General features: G+C 45.8%; 1 protein-coding gene across 1 annotated transcript; it reads right to left on the reverse strand.

Annotated features, from left to right (window-relative positions):
- Positions 1-1,609: 1,609 nt before the first annotated feature.
- Positions 1,610-19,434, reverse strand: LOC129863157 (ephrin type-B receptor 4a-like; the record flags this gene model as incomplete). The annotated part of the gene is made up of 12 exons (XM_055935088.1): positions 1,610-3,160; positions 3,741-3,899; positions 4,343-4,686; positions 6,287-6,502; positions 7,361-7,608; positions 14,686-14,799; positions 14,921-14,985; positions 16,380-16,479; positions 16,744-16,912; positions 17,517-17,641; positions 17,731-18,066; positions 19,272-19,434. Coding segments are annotated over 12 exons (2,145 nt in total), but the record flags the coding sequence as incomplete, so codon positions are not given.
- Between the last annotated feature and the right edge of the window lie 2,940 nt (positions 19,435-22,374).

The following is a 22,374-nucleotide window of genomic DNA, read 5'->3' on the forward strand; positions in this document are numbered from 1 at the left end:
CCAGGCTCTGAGGGGTGGCCAGTCTTTTCTGTCTGTACTGGGTAGAGAGGAACCAGGCTCTGAGGGGTGGCCAGTCCTCTTCTGTCTGTACTGGGTAGAGAGGAACCAGGCTCTGAGGGGTGGCCAGTCCTCTTCTGTCTGTACTGGGTAGAGAGGAACCAGGCTCTGAGGGGTGGCCAGTCCTCTTCTGTCTGTACTGGGTAGAGAGGAACCAGGCTCTGAGGGGTGGCTAGTCTCTTCTGGCTGTACTGGGTAGAGAGGAACCAGGCTCTGAGGGGTGGCCAGTCCTCTTCTGTCTGTACTGGGTAGAGAGGAACCAGGCTCTGAGGGGTGGCCAGTCTTTTCTGTCTGTACTGGGTAGAGAGGAACCAGGCTCTGAGGGGTGGCCAGTCCTCTTCTGTCTGTACTGGGTAGAGAGGAACCAGGCTCTGAGGGGTGGCTAGTCTCTTCTGGCTGTACTGGGTGGAAATTATAAGAGTACATGGCCATTAAGGCCAGATTGTTCTTATATTCTTCAAGATGACCAGCAGGGTCAAATAATAATCACAGTGGTTGTAGAGGGTGCAACATGTCAGTGCCTCAAGAGTAAATGTCAGTTGGCTTTTCAATGCAAAGCATTCAGAGGTTGAGACAGCAGGTGCGAGAGAGAGAGAGAGAGAGAGAGAGAGAGAGAGAGAGAGAGAGAGAGAGAGAGAGAGAGAGAGAGAGAGAGAGAGAGAGAGAGAGAGAGAGAGGAGAGAGAGAGAGAGAGAGAGAGAGAGAGAGAGAGAGAGAGAGAGAGAAAGAGAGAGGGAGAGAGAGAGAGAGAGAGAGAGAGAGAGAGAGAGAGAGAGCGAGAGAGCAGAAAACAGTCTGTGGTGAGTTCTCTGTGGGCTGCTCTGAGATGGGGCAGTGGACGTGCCGTTAACAGGGTAGTTAGTAGCAGGGTGAGAGCAGAGCACTACTCCAGAGGACTAAGGGCTGAGGAGCAGGGGGGAGAACACACAGGAGAGGGTCAGTGAACAGAGTCAAGGACAAGCTGAGAGGTCTCTGGGGTACGGGTTGTCCCTCTGAAGGAAGGAGCAGGAGAGAGAGGAATGTCCGTGAGGGAGATAAACTGAAATGGGTGAGGGTTGGGGAGGTGTAGGCTCAATTCCCAAACCATAACCCCCCTCCCCCTCCCTCACTGTGGAGGTCACAGTATCTGTGGGGAGGAATGTTTGAAACCAGAGCTGCCAAAGAAACGGATCACCTTAAAACGATTACAGGAATATGGATAATATACTGAAGTTGGCTGTGTATATGTGTATATGTGTATATGTGTATATGTGTATATGTGTATATGTGTATATGTGTATATGTGTATATGTGTATATGTGTATATGTGTATATGTGTGAATGTGTGTGTGTACTCCATTTTTGGATGCTTCACTTAATATGCATGAGTGTGTGGGCTTACTTGTGTTTCACTTTGTATGTGTGTGTGTGTGTGTGTGTGTGTGTGTGTGTGTGTGTGTGTGTGTGTGTATGCATTAATGTGTGTGCATTTGAGAACTCTTAAGGGAGTGTGTGTAATGTGTGTGTTATAACAAGCTCAGTTGCCTGTTAAAAGAGGAGCAGGAGTCCTAGGTGATAAACACTGGTGTGTGTCTTTATTGTGACTGAATACACATTACACACAGAAAGGATGGGGGAATCAAAACATACTTATCTACACAATATTTTAAAAGGCAACTTTATAAAAGATAGGTCCCTGTTTTCATAACAGATCCTCAATGTGAAGACCACTTACCCACAATCCTTTAGTTAACAAGGAAGCACACAATCTCCCCAAACATAAACATGTGAAACTGGTGGCATCTGAAGGGACTTTGTATGGTAGATCTAACTGTATCACCCTGGGAGGGCTTTCCGCTTTATAGAAAAGGCATTTTGATTTCAATTCACATAGAAGATCAAATGGCACTCGAGCAAGACAGAAACACACCTACAATAATATCAACCAAGTAATGAGAGGCTGATGTCTGTCCAGGTCAAGTCGTCCAATGAGAAAACACTTAAGCAGTGTTCTCTTGGTCTCGTTAACCACGGTCAGGGACCTCCTTCAGTCTGAGTGTGTGGAAGTGAGCTGCCCAGTCCAGCAGCAACAGGAAGTGGAAATGCCCAACCAGCCATACCCCAAGAGAAACACAGGAAGTGCTGCAGCTTCTGAGAGGAGCAGAGGTGTAGTCAGACAGAGAGAGCTCTATCTCTGACTAAAAAACCCAACTCCCCCGCTCAGTCTATAAGTGCTGATCTCAGTCCTGCTCTCCTCCCACACAGCTGACCCAGGAGAGTCATGCACAGTCACTGAGGAAGATGAGGAGAGGAAGGCTTGTATGACTACAGTCTGTTCTGGTCTAAATGCCTACATTACCCATAACACCTGAGGAAAGGCAAGGCATTTTGAAACCAAAGGAAAATGTGAGGCCCATCCGATAAGAGTCCAAACACACATTTTCCAGTCCGTTGAAAGAGCTGTAATCACATCATCATATAATCCACATGGATGAATAATCTAAGACACAACATTTGTGAAAGTGTCACCATGTTTCAGTAACGTAGTCTGCTACTGGCTAGTTCATATTCTTCATCATGAAATACACCAATAGAAAAGCTATAGTCCTTAGGTTGGCGTTGATCTGTGCTTCCACTAGTATCACCAGTGTGTTCAGGACCACAGGTAAACATTCAAGCAGTGAAGCAGAGGAGGAGTGAGGGTGAACTAGCCAGTGAGGCAGTCTCCCACCAGACCCCAGCACCAGGCCTGACTGACCGCTCGGTGGTCAATAAGGACAGGTTGAACAACTTGTAGGGAAGGTCATCTATAATAAGTTCGTATTGAGGCTCTGTCACTACACTGATGGACTTCATGTATAAGAAGGGACTGGTGCCAGGGTGAGGAACTGCGTGGGTGCAGCACCACAGGGTGCTGGATAGGTCCATGGGTGTGCGATGTTCTGTGTGGTGTTTGCGTGCTGGTGTCTGTGTTGGGTCAGGGCAAGAGGTCAGGGGTCAAGGTGAGTTGTGCTGGGGTTAGAAGCGTATGGCTCCAGGGCTCTTGGTCATGGTCAGAGTCTGGATGCTGGACAGGATCTTCCTCTGGTGTCCAGCCAGGATCACTCCTAGACGCAGCAGGTCCCTGAGAAGAAGGACATACTATTAGATAAACAGACAGACAGATAGACAGACAGGCAGACAGACAGACTGACGCATAGGCAGACAGCCAGATAAGCAGACAGACTGATAGACAGACAGACAGACAGACTGATAGACAGACAGACTGACTGATAGACAGACAGACAGATAGACAGACAGGCAGGCAGACAGACAGACTGACGCATAGGTAGACAGACAGATAAGCAGACACACTGATAGACAGACAGACTGACTGATAGACAGGCAGACAGACTGATAGACAGGCAGACAGACAGACTGACGCATAAGCAGACAGACAGACTGACGCATAGGCAGACAGACAGATAGGCAGACAGATAGACAGGTAGGCAGATAGACAGATAAGCAGACATACAGACTGACAGATAGGCATACAGATAGACAGGCATACAGAGACACAAAGCTGTGGTCTTTGAGAGTGACTCAACTTCAAGAGGTTTGAAAGTCTGAAAGACACCCAGAGACAGACAGACAGACAGACAGACAGACAGACAGACAGACAGACAGACAGACAGACAGCTACATTGTTGTAGGTGTGAACTCACTCAGCAGTGATCTGGGCCAACAGGTCTACAGAGGTGAATCCAGCCTGGAGGAAGCTGTCCTCGTAGCGCTCCATCTTGATGGCCCTCAGCCACTCCCCCACGGAGCCACACGCTGAGGGGGCCGGGGGGGCCCGCTGGTCCAGCAGGGGGTGGGACGGCCTGGGGACAGGGGACACACACAGGGACACGTCACACACACGCCCGTAGGGGCGGGATCTAAGGCTGCATAAGTGACAGGCAACAACAATGGCTGCTGGAGGGGAGGGGGCATGGGCCAAGTTGTGAGTGACAGGTCAGTATTTGGGATGGGAGAGGGGGAGAGGATAGGCACAGCTAGAGCCTGACAGGTCACAGCAGGACAGAGAAGCAGGACAGAGGAGGGACAGTAGACTGACTCTCTGAAAGACAGGACTGTATTCTAGGAATGAAGTAGTAGAGACTGGGGCTCTATTAGGGGACAGGAGATACAGTACTCCAGCTGGTTAGACAGTCATTTCCCTGTCTTTACCTTAGGCTTTGTGTTTAAACCCACACTACCTTCTCTGACTCTCCACACACCCTCCACACCCACCCCTCTCGCCTATAGATCTGTGCCCACTCACCCTGCACCATCCTGGGCCATGATCTTGAGCGAGGCAGGGTTGCGGATCAGCTTGTCCAGGGCGCTGACGATGGCGGCAAAGCGAGGGCGGGCCGAGCGCTCCTTCTGCCAGCAATCCAGCATCAGCTGGTGGAGGTGGGTGGGGCAGTCAGGGGGCGGCGGTAGGCGGTAGTCCTGCTCTATGGCGTTGATCACGTCCTGGTTGCTCATGTCCCAGTAGGGCCTCTCTCCGAACGACATGACCTCCCACATGACGATGCCGTAGCTCCAGGCGTCGGAGGCTGAGGTGAACTTCCTGAAGGCGATGGCCTCTGGGGCGGTCCAGCGGATAGGGATTTTACCACCCTGAGAGAAGACAGGAGTCAACAACCACACACCATGACCATCTGTAGTCAACAACCACACACCATGACCATATGTAGTCAACAACCACACACCATGACCATCTGTAGTCAACAACCACACACCATGACCATATGTAGTCAACAACCACACACCATGACCATCTGTAGTCAACAACCACACACCATGACCATATGTAGTCAACAACCACACACCATGACCATATGTAGTCAACAACCACACACCATGACCATCTGTAGTCAACAACCACACACCATGACCATATGTAGTCAACAACCACACACCATGACCATCTGTAGTCAACAACCACACACCATGACCATCTGTAGTCAACAACCACACACCATGACCATCTGTAGTCATCAACCACACACCATGACCATCTGTAGTCAACAACCACACACCATGACCATATGTAGTCAACAACCACACACCATGACCATATGTAGTCAACAACCACACACCATGATCATCTGTAGTCAACAACCACACACTATGACCATCTGTAGTCAACAACCACACACCATGACCATCTGTAGTCAACAACCACACACCATGACCATATGTAGTCAACAACCACACACCATGACCATATGTAGTCAACAACCACACACCATGATCATCTGTAGTCAACAACCACACACTATGACCATCTGTAGTCAACAACCACACACCATGACCATATGTAGTCAACAACCACACACCATGACCATCTGTAGTCAACAACCACACACCATGACCATATGTAGTCAACAACCACACACCATGACCATATGTAGTCAACAACCACACACCATGACCATATGTAGTCAACAACCACACACCATGACCATCTGTAGTCAACAACCACACACCATGACCATATGTAGTCAACAACCACACACTATGACCATCTGTAGTCAACAACCACACACCATGACCATATGTAGTCAACAACCACACACCATGACCATATGTAGTCAACAACCACACACCATGACCATATGTAGTCAACAACCACACACCATGACCATCTGTAGTCAACAACCACACACCATGACCATATGTAGTCAACAACCACACACCATGACCATATGTAGTCAACAACCACACACCATGACCATCTGTAGTCAACAACCACACACCATGACCATCTGTAGTCAACAACCACACACCATGACCATATGTAGTCAACAACCACACACCATGACCATATGTAGTCAACAACCACACACCATGATCATCTGTAGTCAACAACCACACACCATGATCATCTGTAGTCAACAACCACACACCATGACCATATGTAGTCAACAACCACACACCATGACCATCTGTAGTCAACAACCACACACTATGACCATCTGTAGTCAACAACCACACACCATGACCATATGTAGTCAACAACCACACACCATGACCATCTGTAGTCAACAACCACACACCATGACCATCTGTAGTCAACAACCACACACTATGACCATCTGTAGTCAATAACCACACACCATGACCATCTGTAGTCAACAACCACACACTATGACCATATGCACACACACACACAATGGGCTTGGTGTTGAGAAAGAACAGGGTGCAGTAGTCTCACCAGAGAGCTGGTGTAGGTGGGGTCTGAGGAGTTCTCCTGGAGGAAACGGGACAGGCCAAAGTCAGACACCTTACACACCAGGTTGCTGTTGACCAGGATGTTGCGGGCGGCCAGGTCTCTGTGGACGTAGCTCATCTCAGACAGGTACTTCATGCCCGACGCGATGCCACGCAGCATGCCCACCAGCTGGATGGGAGTGAACTGACCATCGTTCAACTACAGAGAGAGAGACGAAAGAGTTAGAGATCTGGGAGAAACAATTCAATATGTGTGTAGGGATGGGTTGAGGGAGAGTCAGAGACCAGAAGTGACATAGTGAAATAATGTGTGTGTGTGTGTGTGTGTGTAAGGCTCAGAGACGGTATATAGCCAGACCCTAAGGAAGGAGATGTGTGTGTGTGTGTGTGTGTGTGTGTGTGTGCGTGTGTGCGTGTGTGCGTGTGTGTGTGTGTGTGTGTGTGTGTGTGTGTGTGTGTGCGTGTGTGTGTGTGTGTGTGTGTGTGTGTGTGTGTGGAGGGCTCAGAAGAGACGGTATATAGCCTGACCCTAAGGAAGGGGATGTGTGTGTGTAAGGCTCAGAGACGGTATATAGACCGACCCTAAGGAAGGGGATGTGTGTGTGTGTGTGTGTGTAAGGCTCAGAGACGGTATATAGCCTGACCCTAAGGGAGGGGATGTGTGTGTGTGTGTGGAAGGCTCAGAGACGGTATATAGCCTGACCCTAAGGAAGGGGATGTGTGTGTGGAAGGCTCAGAGATGGTATATAGCCTGACCCTAAGGGAGGGGATGTGTGTGTGTGTGTGGAAGGCTCAGAGACGGTATATAACCTGACCCTAAGGAAGGGGATGTGTGTGTGTGTGTGGAAGGCTCAGAGACGGTATATGGCCTGACCCTAAGGAAGGGGATGTGCGTGTGTGTGTGTAAGGCTCAGAGACGGTATATAGCTTGGCCCTAAGGAAGGGGATGTGTGTGTGTGTGTGTGTGTAAGGCTCAGAGACGGTATAAAGCTTGACCCTAAGGAAGGGGATGTGTGTGTGTGTGTGTGTAAGGCTCAGAGACGGTATATAGACCAACCCTAAGGAAGGAGTCGAGCGCTCCGTTCTCCATGAACTCAGTGAGGATCATGACGGGACAGGAAGCAGTGATGATGCCCTCCAGGTGGATGATGTTGGGGTGCTGGAACTGGCCCATGATGCTAGCCTCCGACAGGAAGTCCCGCCTCTGTTTGTCCGTGTAGCCACTCTTCAGGGTCTTGATGGCCACGTAGTTCTCCTTCTTCCCTGGGACCTTCAGCCTGCCCCGACACACCTCCCCAAACTCCCCTAGAGACAAGCAAGTGAAACATGAGTCAGTACAGTACATACATGATAGTACAGCAGCCTATCCACCAGTCTGTTTAATAATATCACAGAGAGACAGTCTATCCACCAGTCTGTTTAATAATATCACAGAGAGACAGCCTATCCACCAGTCTGTTTAATAATATTACAGAGAGACAGCCTATCCACCAGTCTGTTTAATAATATTACAGAGAGACAGCCTATCCACCAGTCTGTTTAATAATATCACAGAGAGACAGTCTATCCACCAGTCTGTTTAATAATATCACAGAGAGACAGTCTATCCACCAGTCTGTTTAATAATATCACAGAGAGACAGCCTATCCACCAGTCTGTTTAATAATATTACAGAGAGACAGTCTATCCACCAGTCTGTTTAATAATATCACAGAGAGACAGTCTATCCACCAGTCTGTTTAATAATATTACAGAGAGACAGCCTATCCACCAGTCTGTTTAATAATATCACAGAGAGACAGCTTATCCACCAGTCTGTTTAATAATATCACAGAGAGACAGCCTATCCACCAGTCTGTTTAATAATATCACAGAGAGACAGTCTATCCACCAGTCTGTTTAATAATATCACAGAGAGACAGCCTATCCACCAGTCTGTTTAATAATATCACAGAGAGACAGTCTATCCACCAGTCTGTTTAATAATATCACAGAGAGACAGTCTATCCACCAGTCTGTTTAATAATATCACAGAGAGACAGCCTATCCACCAGTCTGCTTAATAATATCACGGACAGCCTATCCACCAGCCTGTTTAATAATATCACAGAGAGACAGCCTATCCACCAGTCTGTTTAATAATATCACAGACAGCCTATCCACCAGTCTGTTTAATAATATCACAGACAGCCTATCCACCAGCCTGTTTAATAATATCACAGACAGCCTATCCACCAGTCTGTTTAATAATATCACAGACAGCCTATCCACCAGCCTGTTTAATAATATCACAGAGAGACAGTCTATCCACCAGTCTGTTTAATAATATCACAGAGAGACAGCCTATCCACCAGTCTGTTTAATAATATCACAGACAGCCTATCCACCAGTCTGTTTAATAATATCACAGACAGCCTATCCACCAGTCTGTTTAATAATATCACAGACAGCCTATCCACCAGCCTGTTTAATAATATCACAGAGAGACAGCCTATCCACCAGTCTGTTTAATAATATCACAGACAGCCTATCCACCAGCCTGTTTAATAATATCACAGAGAGACAGCCTATCCACCAGTCTGTTTAATAATATCACAGAGAGACAGTCTATCCACCAGTCTGTTTAATAATATTACAGAGACAGCCTATCCACCAGTCTGTTTAATAATATCACAGAGAGACAGTCTATCCACCAGCCTGTTTAATAATATCACAGAGAGACAGCCTATCCACCAGTCTGTTTAATAATATCACAGAGAGACAGCCTATCCACCAGTCTGTTTAATAATATCACAGAGAGACAGCCTATCCACCAGCCTGTTTAATAATATCACAGACAGCCTATCCACCAGTCTGTTTAATAATATCACAGAGAGACAGCCTATCCACCAGTCTGTTTAATAATATCACAGACAGCCTATCCACCAGCCTGTTTAATAATATCACAGACAGCCTATCCACCAGCCTGTTTAATAATATCACAGACAGCCTATCCACCAGTCTGTTTAATAATATCACAGAGAGACAGCCTATCCACCAGTCTGTTTAATAATATCACAGACAGTCTATCCACCAGTCTGTTTAATAATATTACAGAGAGACAGTCTATCCACCAGTCTGTTTAATAATATCACAGAGAGACAGTCTATCCACCAGTCTGTTTAATAATATCACAGAGAGACAGTCTATCCACCAGTCTGTTTAATAATATCACAGAGAGACAGTCTATCCACCAGTCTGTTTAATAATATCACAGAGAGACAGCCTATCCACCAGTCTGTTTAATAATATCACAGAGAGACAGTCTATCCACCAGTCTGTTTAATAATATCACAGAGAGACAGCCTATCCACCAGCCTGTTTAATAATATCACAGACAGCCTATCCACCAGTCTGTTTAATAATATCACAGAGAGACAGCCTATCCACCAGTCTGTTTAATAATATCACAGACAGCCTATCCACCAGCCTGTTTAATAATATCACAGAGAGACAGCCTATCTACCAGTCTGTTTAATAATATCACAGAGAGACAGCCTATCCACCAGTCTGTTTAATAATATCACAGAGAGACAGTCTATCCACCAGTCTGTTTAATAATATCACAGAGAGACAGCCTATCCACCAGTCTGTTTAATAATATCACGGACAGCCTATCCACCAGCCTGTTTAATAATATCACGGACAGCCTATCCACCAGCCTGTTTAATAATATCACAGAGAGACAGCCTATCCACCAGTCTGTTTAATAATATCACAGACAGCCTATCCACCAGTCTGTTTAATAATATCACAGACAGCCTATCCACCAGCCTGTTTAATAATATCACAGACAGCCTATCCACCAGTCTGTTTAATAATATCACAGACAGCCTATCCACCAGCCTGTTTAATAATATCACAGAGAGACAGCCTATCCACCAGTCTGTTTAATAATATCACAGACAGCCTATCCACCAGTCTGTTTAATAATATCACAGACAGCCTATCCACCAGTCTGTTTAATAATATCACAGACAGCCTATCCACCAGTCTGTTTAATAATATCACAGACAGCCTATCCACCAGCCTGTTTAATAATATCACAGAGAGACAGCCTATCCACCAGTCTGTTTAATAATATCACAGACAGCCTATCCACCAGCCTGTTTAATAATATCACAGAGAGACAGCCTATCCACCAGTCTGTTTAATAATATCACAGACAGCCTATCCACCAGCCTGTTTAATAATATCACAGAGAGACAGCCTATCCACCAGTCTGTTTAATAATATCACAGACAGCCTATCCACCAGCCTGTTTAATAATATCACAGAGAGACAGCCTATCCACCAGTCTGTTTAATAATATCACAGAGAGACAGTCTATCCACCAGTCTGTTTAATAATATCACAGAGAGACAGTCTATCCACCAGTCTGTTTAATAATATCACAGAGAGACAGCCTATCCACCAGTCTGTTTAATAATATCACAGAGAGACAGTCTATCCACCAGTCTGTTTAATAATATCACAGAGAGACAGCCTATCCACCAGTCTGTTTAATAATATCACAGAGAGACAGTCTATCCACCAGTCTGTTTAATAATATTACAGAGACAGCCTATCCACCAGTCTGTTTAATAATATCACAGAGAGACAGCCTATCCACCAGTCTGTTTAATAATATCACAGAGAGACAGTCTATCCACCAGCCTGTTTAATAATATCACAGAGAGACAGCCTATCCACCAGTCTGTTTAATAATATCACAGAGAGACAGCCTATCCACCAGTCTGTTTAATAATATCACAGAGAGACAGCCTATCCACCAGCCTGTTTAATAATATCACAGACAGCCTATCCACCAGTCTGTTTAATAATATCACAGAGAGACAGCCTATCCACCAGTCTGTTTAATAATATCACAGACAGCCTATCCACCAGCCTGTTTAATAATATCACAGAGAGACAGCCTATCCACCAGTCTGTTTAATAATATCACAGAGAGACAGCCTATCCACCAGTCTGTTTAATAATATTACAGAGACAGCCTATCTACCAGTCTGTTTAATAATATCACAGAGAGACAGTCTATCCACCAGTCTGTTTAATAATATCACAGAGAGACAGCCTATCCACCAGTCTGTTTAATAATATCACAGAGAGACAGCCTATCCACCAGTCTGTTTAATAATATCACAGAGAGACAGTCTATCCACCAGTCTGTTTAATAATATCACAGAGAGACAGTCTATCCACCAGTCTGTTTAATAATATCACAGAGAGACAGCCTATCCACCAGTCTGTTTAATAATATCACAGAGAGACAGCCTATCCACCAGTCTGTTTAATAATATTACAGAGAGACAGCCTATCTACCAGTCTGTTTAATAATATCACAGACAGCCTATCTACCAGTCTGTTTAATAATATCACAGAGAGACAGTCTATCCACCAGTCTGTTTAATAATATCACAGACAGCCTATCTACCAGTCTGTTTAATAATATCACAGAGAGACAGTCTATCCACCAGTCTGTTTAATAATATCACAGACAGTCTATCTACCAGTCTGTTTAATAATATCACAGAGAGACAGTCTATCCACCAGTCTGTTTAATAATATTACAGAGAGACAGCCTATCCACCAGTCTGTTTAATAATATCACAGAGAGACAGCCTATCCACCAGTCTGTTTAATAATATTACAGAGACAGCCTATCTACCAGTCTGTTTAATAATATTACAGAGACAGCCTATCTACCAGTCTGTTTAATAATATCACAGAGAGACAGCCTATCCACCAGTCTGTTTAATAATATTACAGAGAGACAGTCTATCCACCAGTCTGTTTAATAATATCACAGAGACAGCCTATCTACCAGTCTGTTTAATAATATCACAGAGAGACAGCCTATCCACCAGTCTGTTTAATAATATTACAGAGACAGCCTATCCACCAGTCTGTTTAATAATATTACAGAGACAGCCTATCTACCAGTCTGTTTAATAATATCACAGAGAGACAGCCTATCCACCAGCCTGTTTAATAATATTACATAGAGACAGTCTATCCACCAGTCTGTTTAATAATATCACAGAGAGACAGTCTATCCACCAGTCTGTTTAATAATATCACAGAGAGACAGCCTATCCACCAGTCTGTTTAATAATATCACAGAGAGACAGCCTATCCACCAGTCTGTTTAATAATATCACAGAGAGACAGCCTATCCACCAGTCTGTTTAATAATATCACAGAGAGACAGTCTATCCACCAGTCTGTTTAATAATATCACAGAGAGACAGCCTATCCACCAGTCTGTTTAATAATATCACAGACAGTCTATCCACCAGTCTGTTTAATAATATCACAGAGAGACAGCCTATCCACCAGTCTGTTTAATAATATCACAGAGAGACAGTCTATCCACCAGTCTGTTTAATAATATCACAGAGAGACAGCCTATCCACCAGTCTGTTTAATAATATCACAGAGAGACAGCCTATCCACCAGTCTGTTTAATAATATCACAGAGACAGCCTATCCACCAGTCTGTTTAATAATATCACGGACAGCCTATCCACCAGTCTGTTTAATAATATCACAGAGAGACAGCCTATCCACCAGTCTGTTTAATAATATCACAGAGAGACAGTCTATCCACCAGTCTGTTTAATAATATCACAGAGACAGCCTATCCACCAGTCTGTTTAATAATATCACGGACAGCCTATCCACCAGTCTGTTTAATAATATCACAGAGAGACAGTCTATCCACCAGTCTGTTTAATAATATCACAGACAGCCTATCCACCAGTCTGTTTAATAATATCACAGAGAGACAGCCTATCCACCAGTCTGTTTAATAATATCACAGACAGCCTATCCACCAGTCTGTTTAATAATATCACAGAGAGACAGCCTATCCACCAGTCTGTTTAATAATATCACAGACAGCCTATCCACCAGTCTGTTTAATAATATCACAGACAGCCTATCCACCAGTCTGTTTAATAATATCACAGACAGTGTCACGTTCCTGACCTGTTTTCCTTTGTTTTGTATTCATTTTAGTTGGTCAGGGCGTGAGTTGGGTGGGTTTGTCTATGTTTGTATTTCTATGTGGGGTTTTGTGTTCGGCCTGGTATGATTCTCAATTAGAGACAGGTGTGTATTGTTTGTCTCTAATTGAGAGTCATACAAAGGCAGCCAGGGTTTCACTGGTGTTTTGTGGGTGTTTGTTCCTGTGTCAGTGTTTGGGCCACACAGGACGGTTGAAGGTTTGTTAGTTTGTTGTTTTGTAGTTTGTAGTGTCTTGGTTGCTGTTCTTCATTAAAAGATGGCTTATTTCCCTCAATCCGCATCTTGGTCCTATCCATGCTCCTTCTCGTCTAAGGGGGAGAACAACATTGACTGCCTTTACAGACAGCCTATCCACCAGTCTGTTTAATAATATTACAGAGAGACAGTCTATCCACCAGTCTGTTTAATAATATTACAGAGAGACAGTCTATCCACCAGTCTGTTTAATAATATCACAGAGAGACAGTCTATCCACCAGTCTGTTTAATAATATCACAGAGAGACAGCCTATCCACCAGTCTGTTTAATAATATTACAGAGAGACAGTCTATCCACCAGTCTGTTTAATAATATCACAGAGAGACAGCCTATCCACCAGTCTGTTTAATAATATCACAGACAGTCTATCCACCAGTCTGTTTAATAATATCACAGAGAGACAGCCTATCCACCAGTCTGTTTAATAATATCACAGAGAGACAGCCTATCCACCAGTCTGTTTAATAATATTACAGAGAGACAGTCTATCCACCAGTCTGTTTAATAATATCACAGAGAGACAGCCTATCCACCAGTCTGTTTAATAATATCACAGAGAGACAGCCTATCCACCATTCTGTTTAATAATATCACAGAGAGACAGCCTATCCACCAGTCTGTTTAATAATATCACAGAGAGACAGCCTATCCACCAGTCTGTTTAATAATATCACAGAGAGACAGCCTATCCACCAGTCTGTTTAATAATATCACAGAGAGACAGCCTATCCACCAGTCTGTTTAATAATATCACAGAGAGAAAGTCTATCCACCAGTCTGTTTAATAATATCACAGAGAGACAGCCTATCCACCAGTCTGTTTAATAATATCACAGAGAGACAGCCTATCCACCAGTCTGTTTAATAATATCACAGAGAGACAGTCTATCCACCAGTCTGTTTAATAATATCACAGAGAGACAGCCTATCCACCAGTCTGTTTAGTAATATCACAGAGAGAAAGTCTATCCACCAGTCTGTTTAGTAATATTACAGAGAGACAGTCTATCCACCAGTCTGTTTAATAATATCACAGAGAGACAGCCTGAGACCCACCGGCACCAATGACCTCCTCGATCTTCACAAAGGAAACATCAATCTCCTTGGCAAACTCCCGTACGGCTTCGTTAGGGTCCTCGTAGGTAAAGGGGTCAATGTAGACCTTGACTCCTGAGGAGAGGAGGGGGGTAATTAAACGACGAACCAGCCATGGTCACATACTGACTAAAATATGAATAACATGACTTTCAACAAATCTGTATGCACTATTTGCGTGTGTGTGTGTACTCACCTTGGCCCAGGAGGTACTGTCCATGTTTGTCACTCAGCTCTGGGTCCTTCATTCTACTGTGTCTGCTGTGGAAAAGAACCGAGTGTGGGAGAGGAAGGAGGGAGAGGGGGAATGATAGAAAGGTGTCAGAGAAAGAGCGATAGAGGGAGAGAAGAGAGATGTGGTTAGCCCGGTGACATAACACTGTCTCTCCCTGTCTCTCACAAACAAGCTCATTTGGTATATGTCTCAGAAATAATATATGACTGGTAAATGATGTAATGTCTTGACCCTGGGCCCTCCTCTACTGTTCTCCCCCATTCAGGAGCCACTCTGCTCTGTGTTCCTGACTGTGTGTCTGTGTCTGCTGCACTGGGCTGGAGGCCTCCATTAGTGAGACTTCCTTTGGCCCCATCATAGTAGGACTGTACAGCCCTGTAGCTACTGGGCACCTGCCCCCCCCCCCCCCCCCCCATCTCTCCCTCTCTCTCTCTCTCTCCCTCTCTCTCTCCCTCTCTCTGTCTATCTCTCTCCCTCTCTTCTTTCTCACAGGCCCAAAATAGCAATACTGTCCCCACCCTCAGCTGGCGGTTGGTCCAGACCTCTACTGTAAGTGTGAGTGTGTGTTTGTGTGCATGCATGTGTGTGTGTTTAAATGTGATTGCACACATCTGTGTATTTCTCAGAGTATGTGCAATGTCTGTGTACTGTATGTGTGCGTATTAGTGTATGCATGTATGCGTGTGCACAACTCTGTATGTGTGTGTATGGTGTGTGCCCCAAGGTCAGAACTATTGTTCTCCTGTCCTGTGGAGACAGGGTTGGGGCGGCTGCATCCTGTCTCTGACCGCCTCCCTCCCTCCCTCCACCTCCCTCTCTCTCTATCCCCTCCCTCTCTCTCCCTATCCCCTCCCCCTCTCTCTATCTCTCTATCCCCCTCCCTTTCTCTCTATCTCTTTATCCCCCTCCCTCTCTCTCTATCCCCTCCCTCTCTCTCTATCCCTCTCCCTCTCTCTCTATCCCCTCCCTCTCTCCCTCTCTCTCTATCCCCCTGCCTCTCTCTCTATCTCTCTATCCCTCCCCCCTCTCTCTATATATATATATCCATCCCTCTCTCTCTCTCCCCCCGTCCCCCTCTCTCTCCCACCTCCCTCCCTCCCCCTCTATATCTCTCCCTCCATCTGTCTCCCTCCCTCCCTCCCCCCTCACTCTCTCTAGTTCCCAGAACCTTTTTTTGAGGGCATGTGGGGCTATTTGTTGAAACAATGAGGGTTATAATGAGTGGAATAACTTCTAGCCTCAAGCACAAAGTCACAAAGAAAATGTATTTGGTTTACTGAGAATTTTGCTGAAATATGACATAGTGTTTGTATATAGCAATGTTAAGATAAGATCCATAGTTTCCTTTTTGTAAAATGCACATTACAGAATTGATGTCCCTGTCTTGTCCTCTCTTTCTCCCCCTCTTCCTGGTTCTCACCGTATGCAGAAAACAGCCACAGTGACGACAGTGATGAGCAGAAGCATCCCCATGGCGATAAGGACACCGGTCATCAGAAGCTGATTTGGAGAGTCGTCCCCTGAATAAAGGATGAAAAGGAGAGAAAAGGGGGGGAGTGAAAAGGAAAAATAAAACAATTAGTAACAAGGAAACGTCAAAAATACACCAAAACAAACCTTATAAATAATGAACTGATGTATTCTGGGTAATAAACTAGAAGAACAGGGCGGACGTAACACACACAAAACTAGAAGAAACCTAGAAGACTTTGTTGGCCTCTCTGATATGGACAGGCCATATTGACAGGCCCCTCTGAGAGAGTGAAGCCTGGACCTTTCCTTACCGTCAGGCAGGGTTTTGAAAGAGGCTGCTGGGCTGAAGCTGCCGTAGCCGGCCATGGTGCGAGCCCGAACCTGCACCTCATACTGAGTGGCCCTGCGGAGATCACTCAGCACCACCTGGTTACTGTCACTCTCCCTGTAGCTACACAACTGCTCCTGACCTTGACGCTCCTGCGGGGCGGAGAGAGACGATGGAGGGTGAGAGACGATGGAGGGTGAGAGACGATGGAGGGTGAGAGAGACGATGAAGGGAGAGAGAGACGATGGAGGGAGAGAGAGACGATGGAGGGAGAGAGGGATGGAGGGAGAACAAAAGCAGATAAGAACAACGGGTTGAGCCAGTGGGTGAGAGGTCAGAGTGATGGACAGAGACAGACCAGTCAACTCCCTAAGGCCTGAGGTGAGTCAGTGGGTGAGAGGTCAGAGTGATGGACAGAGACAGACCAGTCAACTCACTAAGACATGAGGTGAGTCAGTGGGTGAGAGGTCAGAGTGATGGACAGAGACAGACCAGTCAACTCCCTAAGGCCTGAGGTGAGTCAGTGGGTGAGAGGTCAGAGTGATGGACAGAGACAGACCAGTCAACTCCCTAAGACTTGAGGTGAGTCAGTGGGTGAGAGGTCAGAGTGATGGACAGAGACAGACCAGTCAACTCCCTAAGGCCTGAGGTGAGTCAGTGGGTGAGAGGTCAGAGTGATGGACAGAGACAGACCAGTCAACTCCCTAAGACCTGAGGTGAGTCAGTGGGAGAGGAGAGAGATCTGGTCGTCCTCACCGGCTCACAGTAGCGTAGCTGGTACTGCAGGATGGTGTAGTGGGGCTGGGCTGGAACGGACCAGTGGAGAGTCAGACTGCTCTCTGTAGAGATACTCTTCCTTATCACAGACAGCAGCACTGGAACTGCACTCAGACCAACACAAAGAAACAACATTCAACTTCCTCTTCTAACCATGCAACACCAACCACAAACCCAAACATCCCTCTCTCACCCTCGTGACTGGTGGTGATGTTAACTCTATCGCTGGGTGCCCCCTTGCCATTGAAAGGGGAGACCCCGTTGAGGGCCTGGATAGAGAAGGTGTATGTGGTGTGAGGCATGAGGCCCCAGACCACCACCCTGCGGCCCAGCAGGCCTCGCTGAGAGGGTCTGTAGCTGACACTGTCCCCGCAGGGTGAGCACGGACCCCTAGGGGACCCACACAGGGAACACTCCACAGAGTAGCTCAGATCAGTTCTGCCGCCGCTGTCCATGGGCTCGCTCCACTCTAGAGTCACAGTGGTGTCGTTGATCTGGGTCACGATGCTGCGTGGGGCAGAGGGGGGTCCTGGAGGACGGGGGAGAGGAGAGGGTCACACATCTCCTCATCAGGCAATCAGCAATCATAAATACTTAATCAGCCGAAAGTACAAAGACATTTTCTTTTTGAAGGCAATTTACTGGAGCGATGTATAATATTACTGTTCCTCTGTTTCACATTTACATTGTCAATTAAATCACTTGCATTTTATTTGCTATTTGTTGTGCTCCCGACACATGTTCAGATAGTGTTCGGAGGAGCCGCCGGGGAAGAGGGGCACAGCAGGAAACAACATTGAGATGCAGGATTGAATTGGTGCTCCAATTACACGCGTCTACATTCCGATAATGATCAGCAGCTGAAGATTGTAGTAGGGGGATTGTGATTGCTGCCACAATTGCAACGCCACTCAGCCAGTGTGAATGAGTTCCTGTGTGGCTAGGCCATTTACAGCTACTGTAAAAGTGATGCTTAGTAATTTCAGGCACAATGCTCTCTGGGAGGTTGGGCTGGCCACAAGTAGGAGACAGTTGACTACCATCACATAGACCTACTTTCATTTAGCTTCAATTTACGTCAAATTCAAAAGGTCTACATTTGGGGGGCGGAGGTTGGGTGGCCTGTGATGAGCAAAACAATCAGGAGTGACTGAAATAAATCAAGTGGCGTAAGAGGTTATCAGAGTCTACGGGGAATCGTGTTGGTCCTCCACGGGGTGTTCGTCTTCTGCCACTACAAGGAACAGAGTTTCAGATTGCTGTTAGTTGCGAAGTCTTTCATGGCCGTTCTGAGTGAGTGTGCCCAATTAAAAATGCCTCCCCTTTCACACACACGTGGCTGAATTGAAATTCCTGAATCCACATGGAGGTGTCACTCAGGGCAATCAATGCTTCCCTTACTGGGTGTGACAACCAGGTTCTGCCTCCTCTACACAGTCACAAAGGAGCTGCACCACAATACTCTCAGCCCTGGGACAAAGACCCCAGAGCAGGTGACCGCGGCTGAGCACAGCAACACCAGAGGAAAAGAGAAATTGCAAGGGACAACAAAGGAGGAAGGAGAATAAGATACACATGTTGAAAGTGAAACTAGGGCAGAAACACAGAGACAGAGAGGTTAGCAGAGTCTACATGGAATTGTGTTGGTCCTCCACGGCGTTTGCCTTGAGAGAGAGAATATCAGGGGAAAGTAAATAGGGGGTAGAGTATGTACATAATAATGCTTGTACTCACTGGTACATGGGGTGTCTGGAGTGTCAGAGTCAGCGCGGAGGTATCCTGGACGACACTGACACACAGGTGAGCCTGTCACCACAGCATGGCTGAACCCTGGACAGGCCTGGCACTGGCCCCCCGAGCCAGACCTAAACTGACCCACAGAACAGGCTGTGTGGAGGGAGGGAGGGAGGGAGGGAGGGAGGGAGGGAGGGAGGGAGGGAGAGGGAAAGTTAGCATGGCCCTGAACATCACCACAAAGCAGCCCAGCGTCCCGTCGTTGCACGTCAGGTCAGGAGCCAAAAAGCACCCAGAGAAAGACAAACAGTACACGAATGCTCATTAATAACTGCCAAGATATAGAAACATAATGAAATGGATGTAAATATGCTGTCCTCTCTTCCCTCACATCCCTCGTTCACATGGACACCAATATTCATTCAGTGTAAACAGCCTGTAACAATCAGGCTGTAAATGGGGCCTGCTCCCTGAGCCACCGGGCTCATTCAGACAGGGTGTACTTGTGTGTGTTACTGCAATATCTGCTCTGTTCACTTTCTGTTGAATAAAAGTCTACTCAAATACATCTAATATAGAACTGGACATCATAACTATTCATTAGTGGATATTAAAGGTCTAATTTTCTGTGAAGTACGGAGTAATAATAACAGACAGACTTCTGACCAAGCAAACCAGGAACATTCCCAGAACATTAACTAAGGTTCCCATTAAGTTGTAGTTAGGGTGGTATCTAACATTAGGACGATAACATCCTAAAAACATTCAAATAATGTTATTGATAAGAAAATATTTTTAAAATGTTTTAAATGAAATATCATTGGAATGTTCTCCTAACATTCACTAAAACAAACATCTGTAACAACCACCACAGAACATTCCCCAAACGTTCTCATTAGCTTTCCAGGTAATGTAATAACACAACGTAGCAGTCATGTTTCTGAGCAAACCAACATTTGATATGTTATAGTTCCCAGAACATTAGTTCAAATGTTCTCATAACACAATAACTGTCCAGTCATGCTGATGATTCTATAATGTTTGTATAAAACATTCCCAGAACATATTTTGTCTGTTGTTTAAAGGTTCCCAGAATGTTTCATTAGGTTGTGGGAACAGTCTGGTGTGAACACAAGTTGTTATCTAAGAACTGTCATCATGAGGGACAATACAGACTGAATAACATGGTTCCTCTATTCATCACCAGGAGGTAGCCTACAGTGTTGTTTAATGGGTAGATGTAGGGTTAAAACAATGCCAGGTTGCCTAACAGTTGAGGACTTTACGACTCCTAGGAGCCAAGTTATCATTAACCAAATAGAGAGGCTAAACAGTTAAGGTGCTAACTCTGCCAGGCAGGAAGCTACATGTCGGCAGAAAAAAGCCCCGCGTCAGCCTAATCGCTGAATAAGATGACATCATTACAATTCAAGTGGCCCTGGCCTTCCTTTCCCAGACAGTGTAAATATACTGTCTCTTTGTTATCCGTGTACACGGTATAACTTTCACCCTCTCTCTCTCTCTCTCTCTCTTTCTCTCTCTCTATTTCTCTCTCTCTCCCTACCTGTCTCTCTCTCTTTCTCCCTACCCCTCGCTCTCTCTTTCTCCCTACCCGTCTCTCTTTCTCCCTACCTCTCTCTCTCTATTTCTCCCTACCGTCTCTCTCTCTTTCTCCCTACCTGTCTCTCTCTCTTTCTCCCTAACACACTCTCTCTCTCTCTCCCTACCTCTCTCTCTCTTTCTCCCTACCTCTCGCTCTCTATTTCTCCCTACCTCTCTCTCTCTTTCTCCCTACCTCTCTCTCTCTTTCTCCCTACCCGTCTCTCTCTTTCTCCCTACCTCTCTCTCTCTCTTTCTCTCTTTCTCCCTACCTCTCTCTTTCCTCCCATCTCCCTACCTCTCTCTCTATTTCTCCCTACCTCTCTCTCTCTTTCTCCCTACCCGTCTCTCTCTTTCTCCCTACCCCTCTCTCTCTCTTTCTCTCTTTCTCCCTACCTCTCTCTTTCCTCCCATCTCCCTACCTCTCTCTCTATTTCTCCCTACCTCTCTCTCTCTATTTCTCCCTATCGCTCGTTCTCTCTTTCTTCCTACCTGTCTCTCTCTCTTTCTCCCTATCTCTCTCTCTCTTTTTCCCTACCTCTCTCTCTCTCTTTCTCCCTACCCGTCTCTCTCTTTCTCCCTACCCCTCGCTCGCTCTCTCTTTCTCCCTACCCGTCTCTCTCTCTTTCTCCCTACCTCTCTCTCTCTCTATTTCTCCCTACCTGTGTCTCTCTCTTTCCCTCTCTCCCTATTGCGTCTGAGCTGGTCCTTTGTGTAAAAAAAACCATGTACCCAAGCAGTGCAGGGGTTAAAACCAAGTGCAAACAGCTACAGAGTGCAACACAAAAGTATCTCTACAGAATCACAAAAGAATCATCAAATAAATCTTACCTGGATATTGCATAGTCTACAATGTATCTTAATAAAAGTCTTTGACAGAGAGTGGAGCTGCTCTTAGGGTCATACTGATAGATGTGGAATCTTCATTTGAGCCAGATTGCTACAGCAGGAAAATAAACCTGCAGCAACAGGACATTTGCATTATTATATGGATTATAATTAATGGACATTTTTGTAGGGGCTGATACATTTTTTGTTAGGGAAAATCAAGTCTGAAATGTCGAAGTGGAAATTAAAAGCCTTCTAAAACTCAAATACACTACAAGTTTGCATTTCCCGCTTCGCAAGATTTTTTTTCCAACAAAAGAGTGATCAAATGAAGATCCTACATCTGTAGTTTCCCCTAACAGGCCCAACCTCTGTGACCAGAGCACAGGGAGCAGCACAGCCACCCAGAGAAGGAGACATCAGAGTGCTGGTCATAAATACCCTGTAACTGGCTGCTGGTGGGATGCTGCAGGGGAAGAGGTTTATAGCTAACAGATAGGCTCGAGCTGGGCCACTTAAAGAGCTTTATGACCTATCCCCCCTCCCGCTGATGGCACACTCTCAATACATCAACAAACACACTGCCTTTTACCACCCACCTCCCTCTTCTCTGGTGGAGAGAGACATTATACAAGAAGTTAGCTAAAACACTGTCTGCTGAATGATATGCATGGCT

This window comes from Salvelinus fontinalis, chromosome 10 (assembly GCF_029448725.1).
Source record: "Salvelinus fontinalis isolate EN_2023a chromosome 10, ASM2944872v1, whole genome shotgun sequence".
Taxonomy (NCBI): domain Eukaryota; kingdom Metazoa; phylum Chordata; class Actinopteri; order Salmoniformes; family Salmonidae; genus Salvelinus; species Salvelinus fontinalis.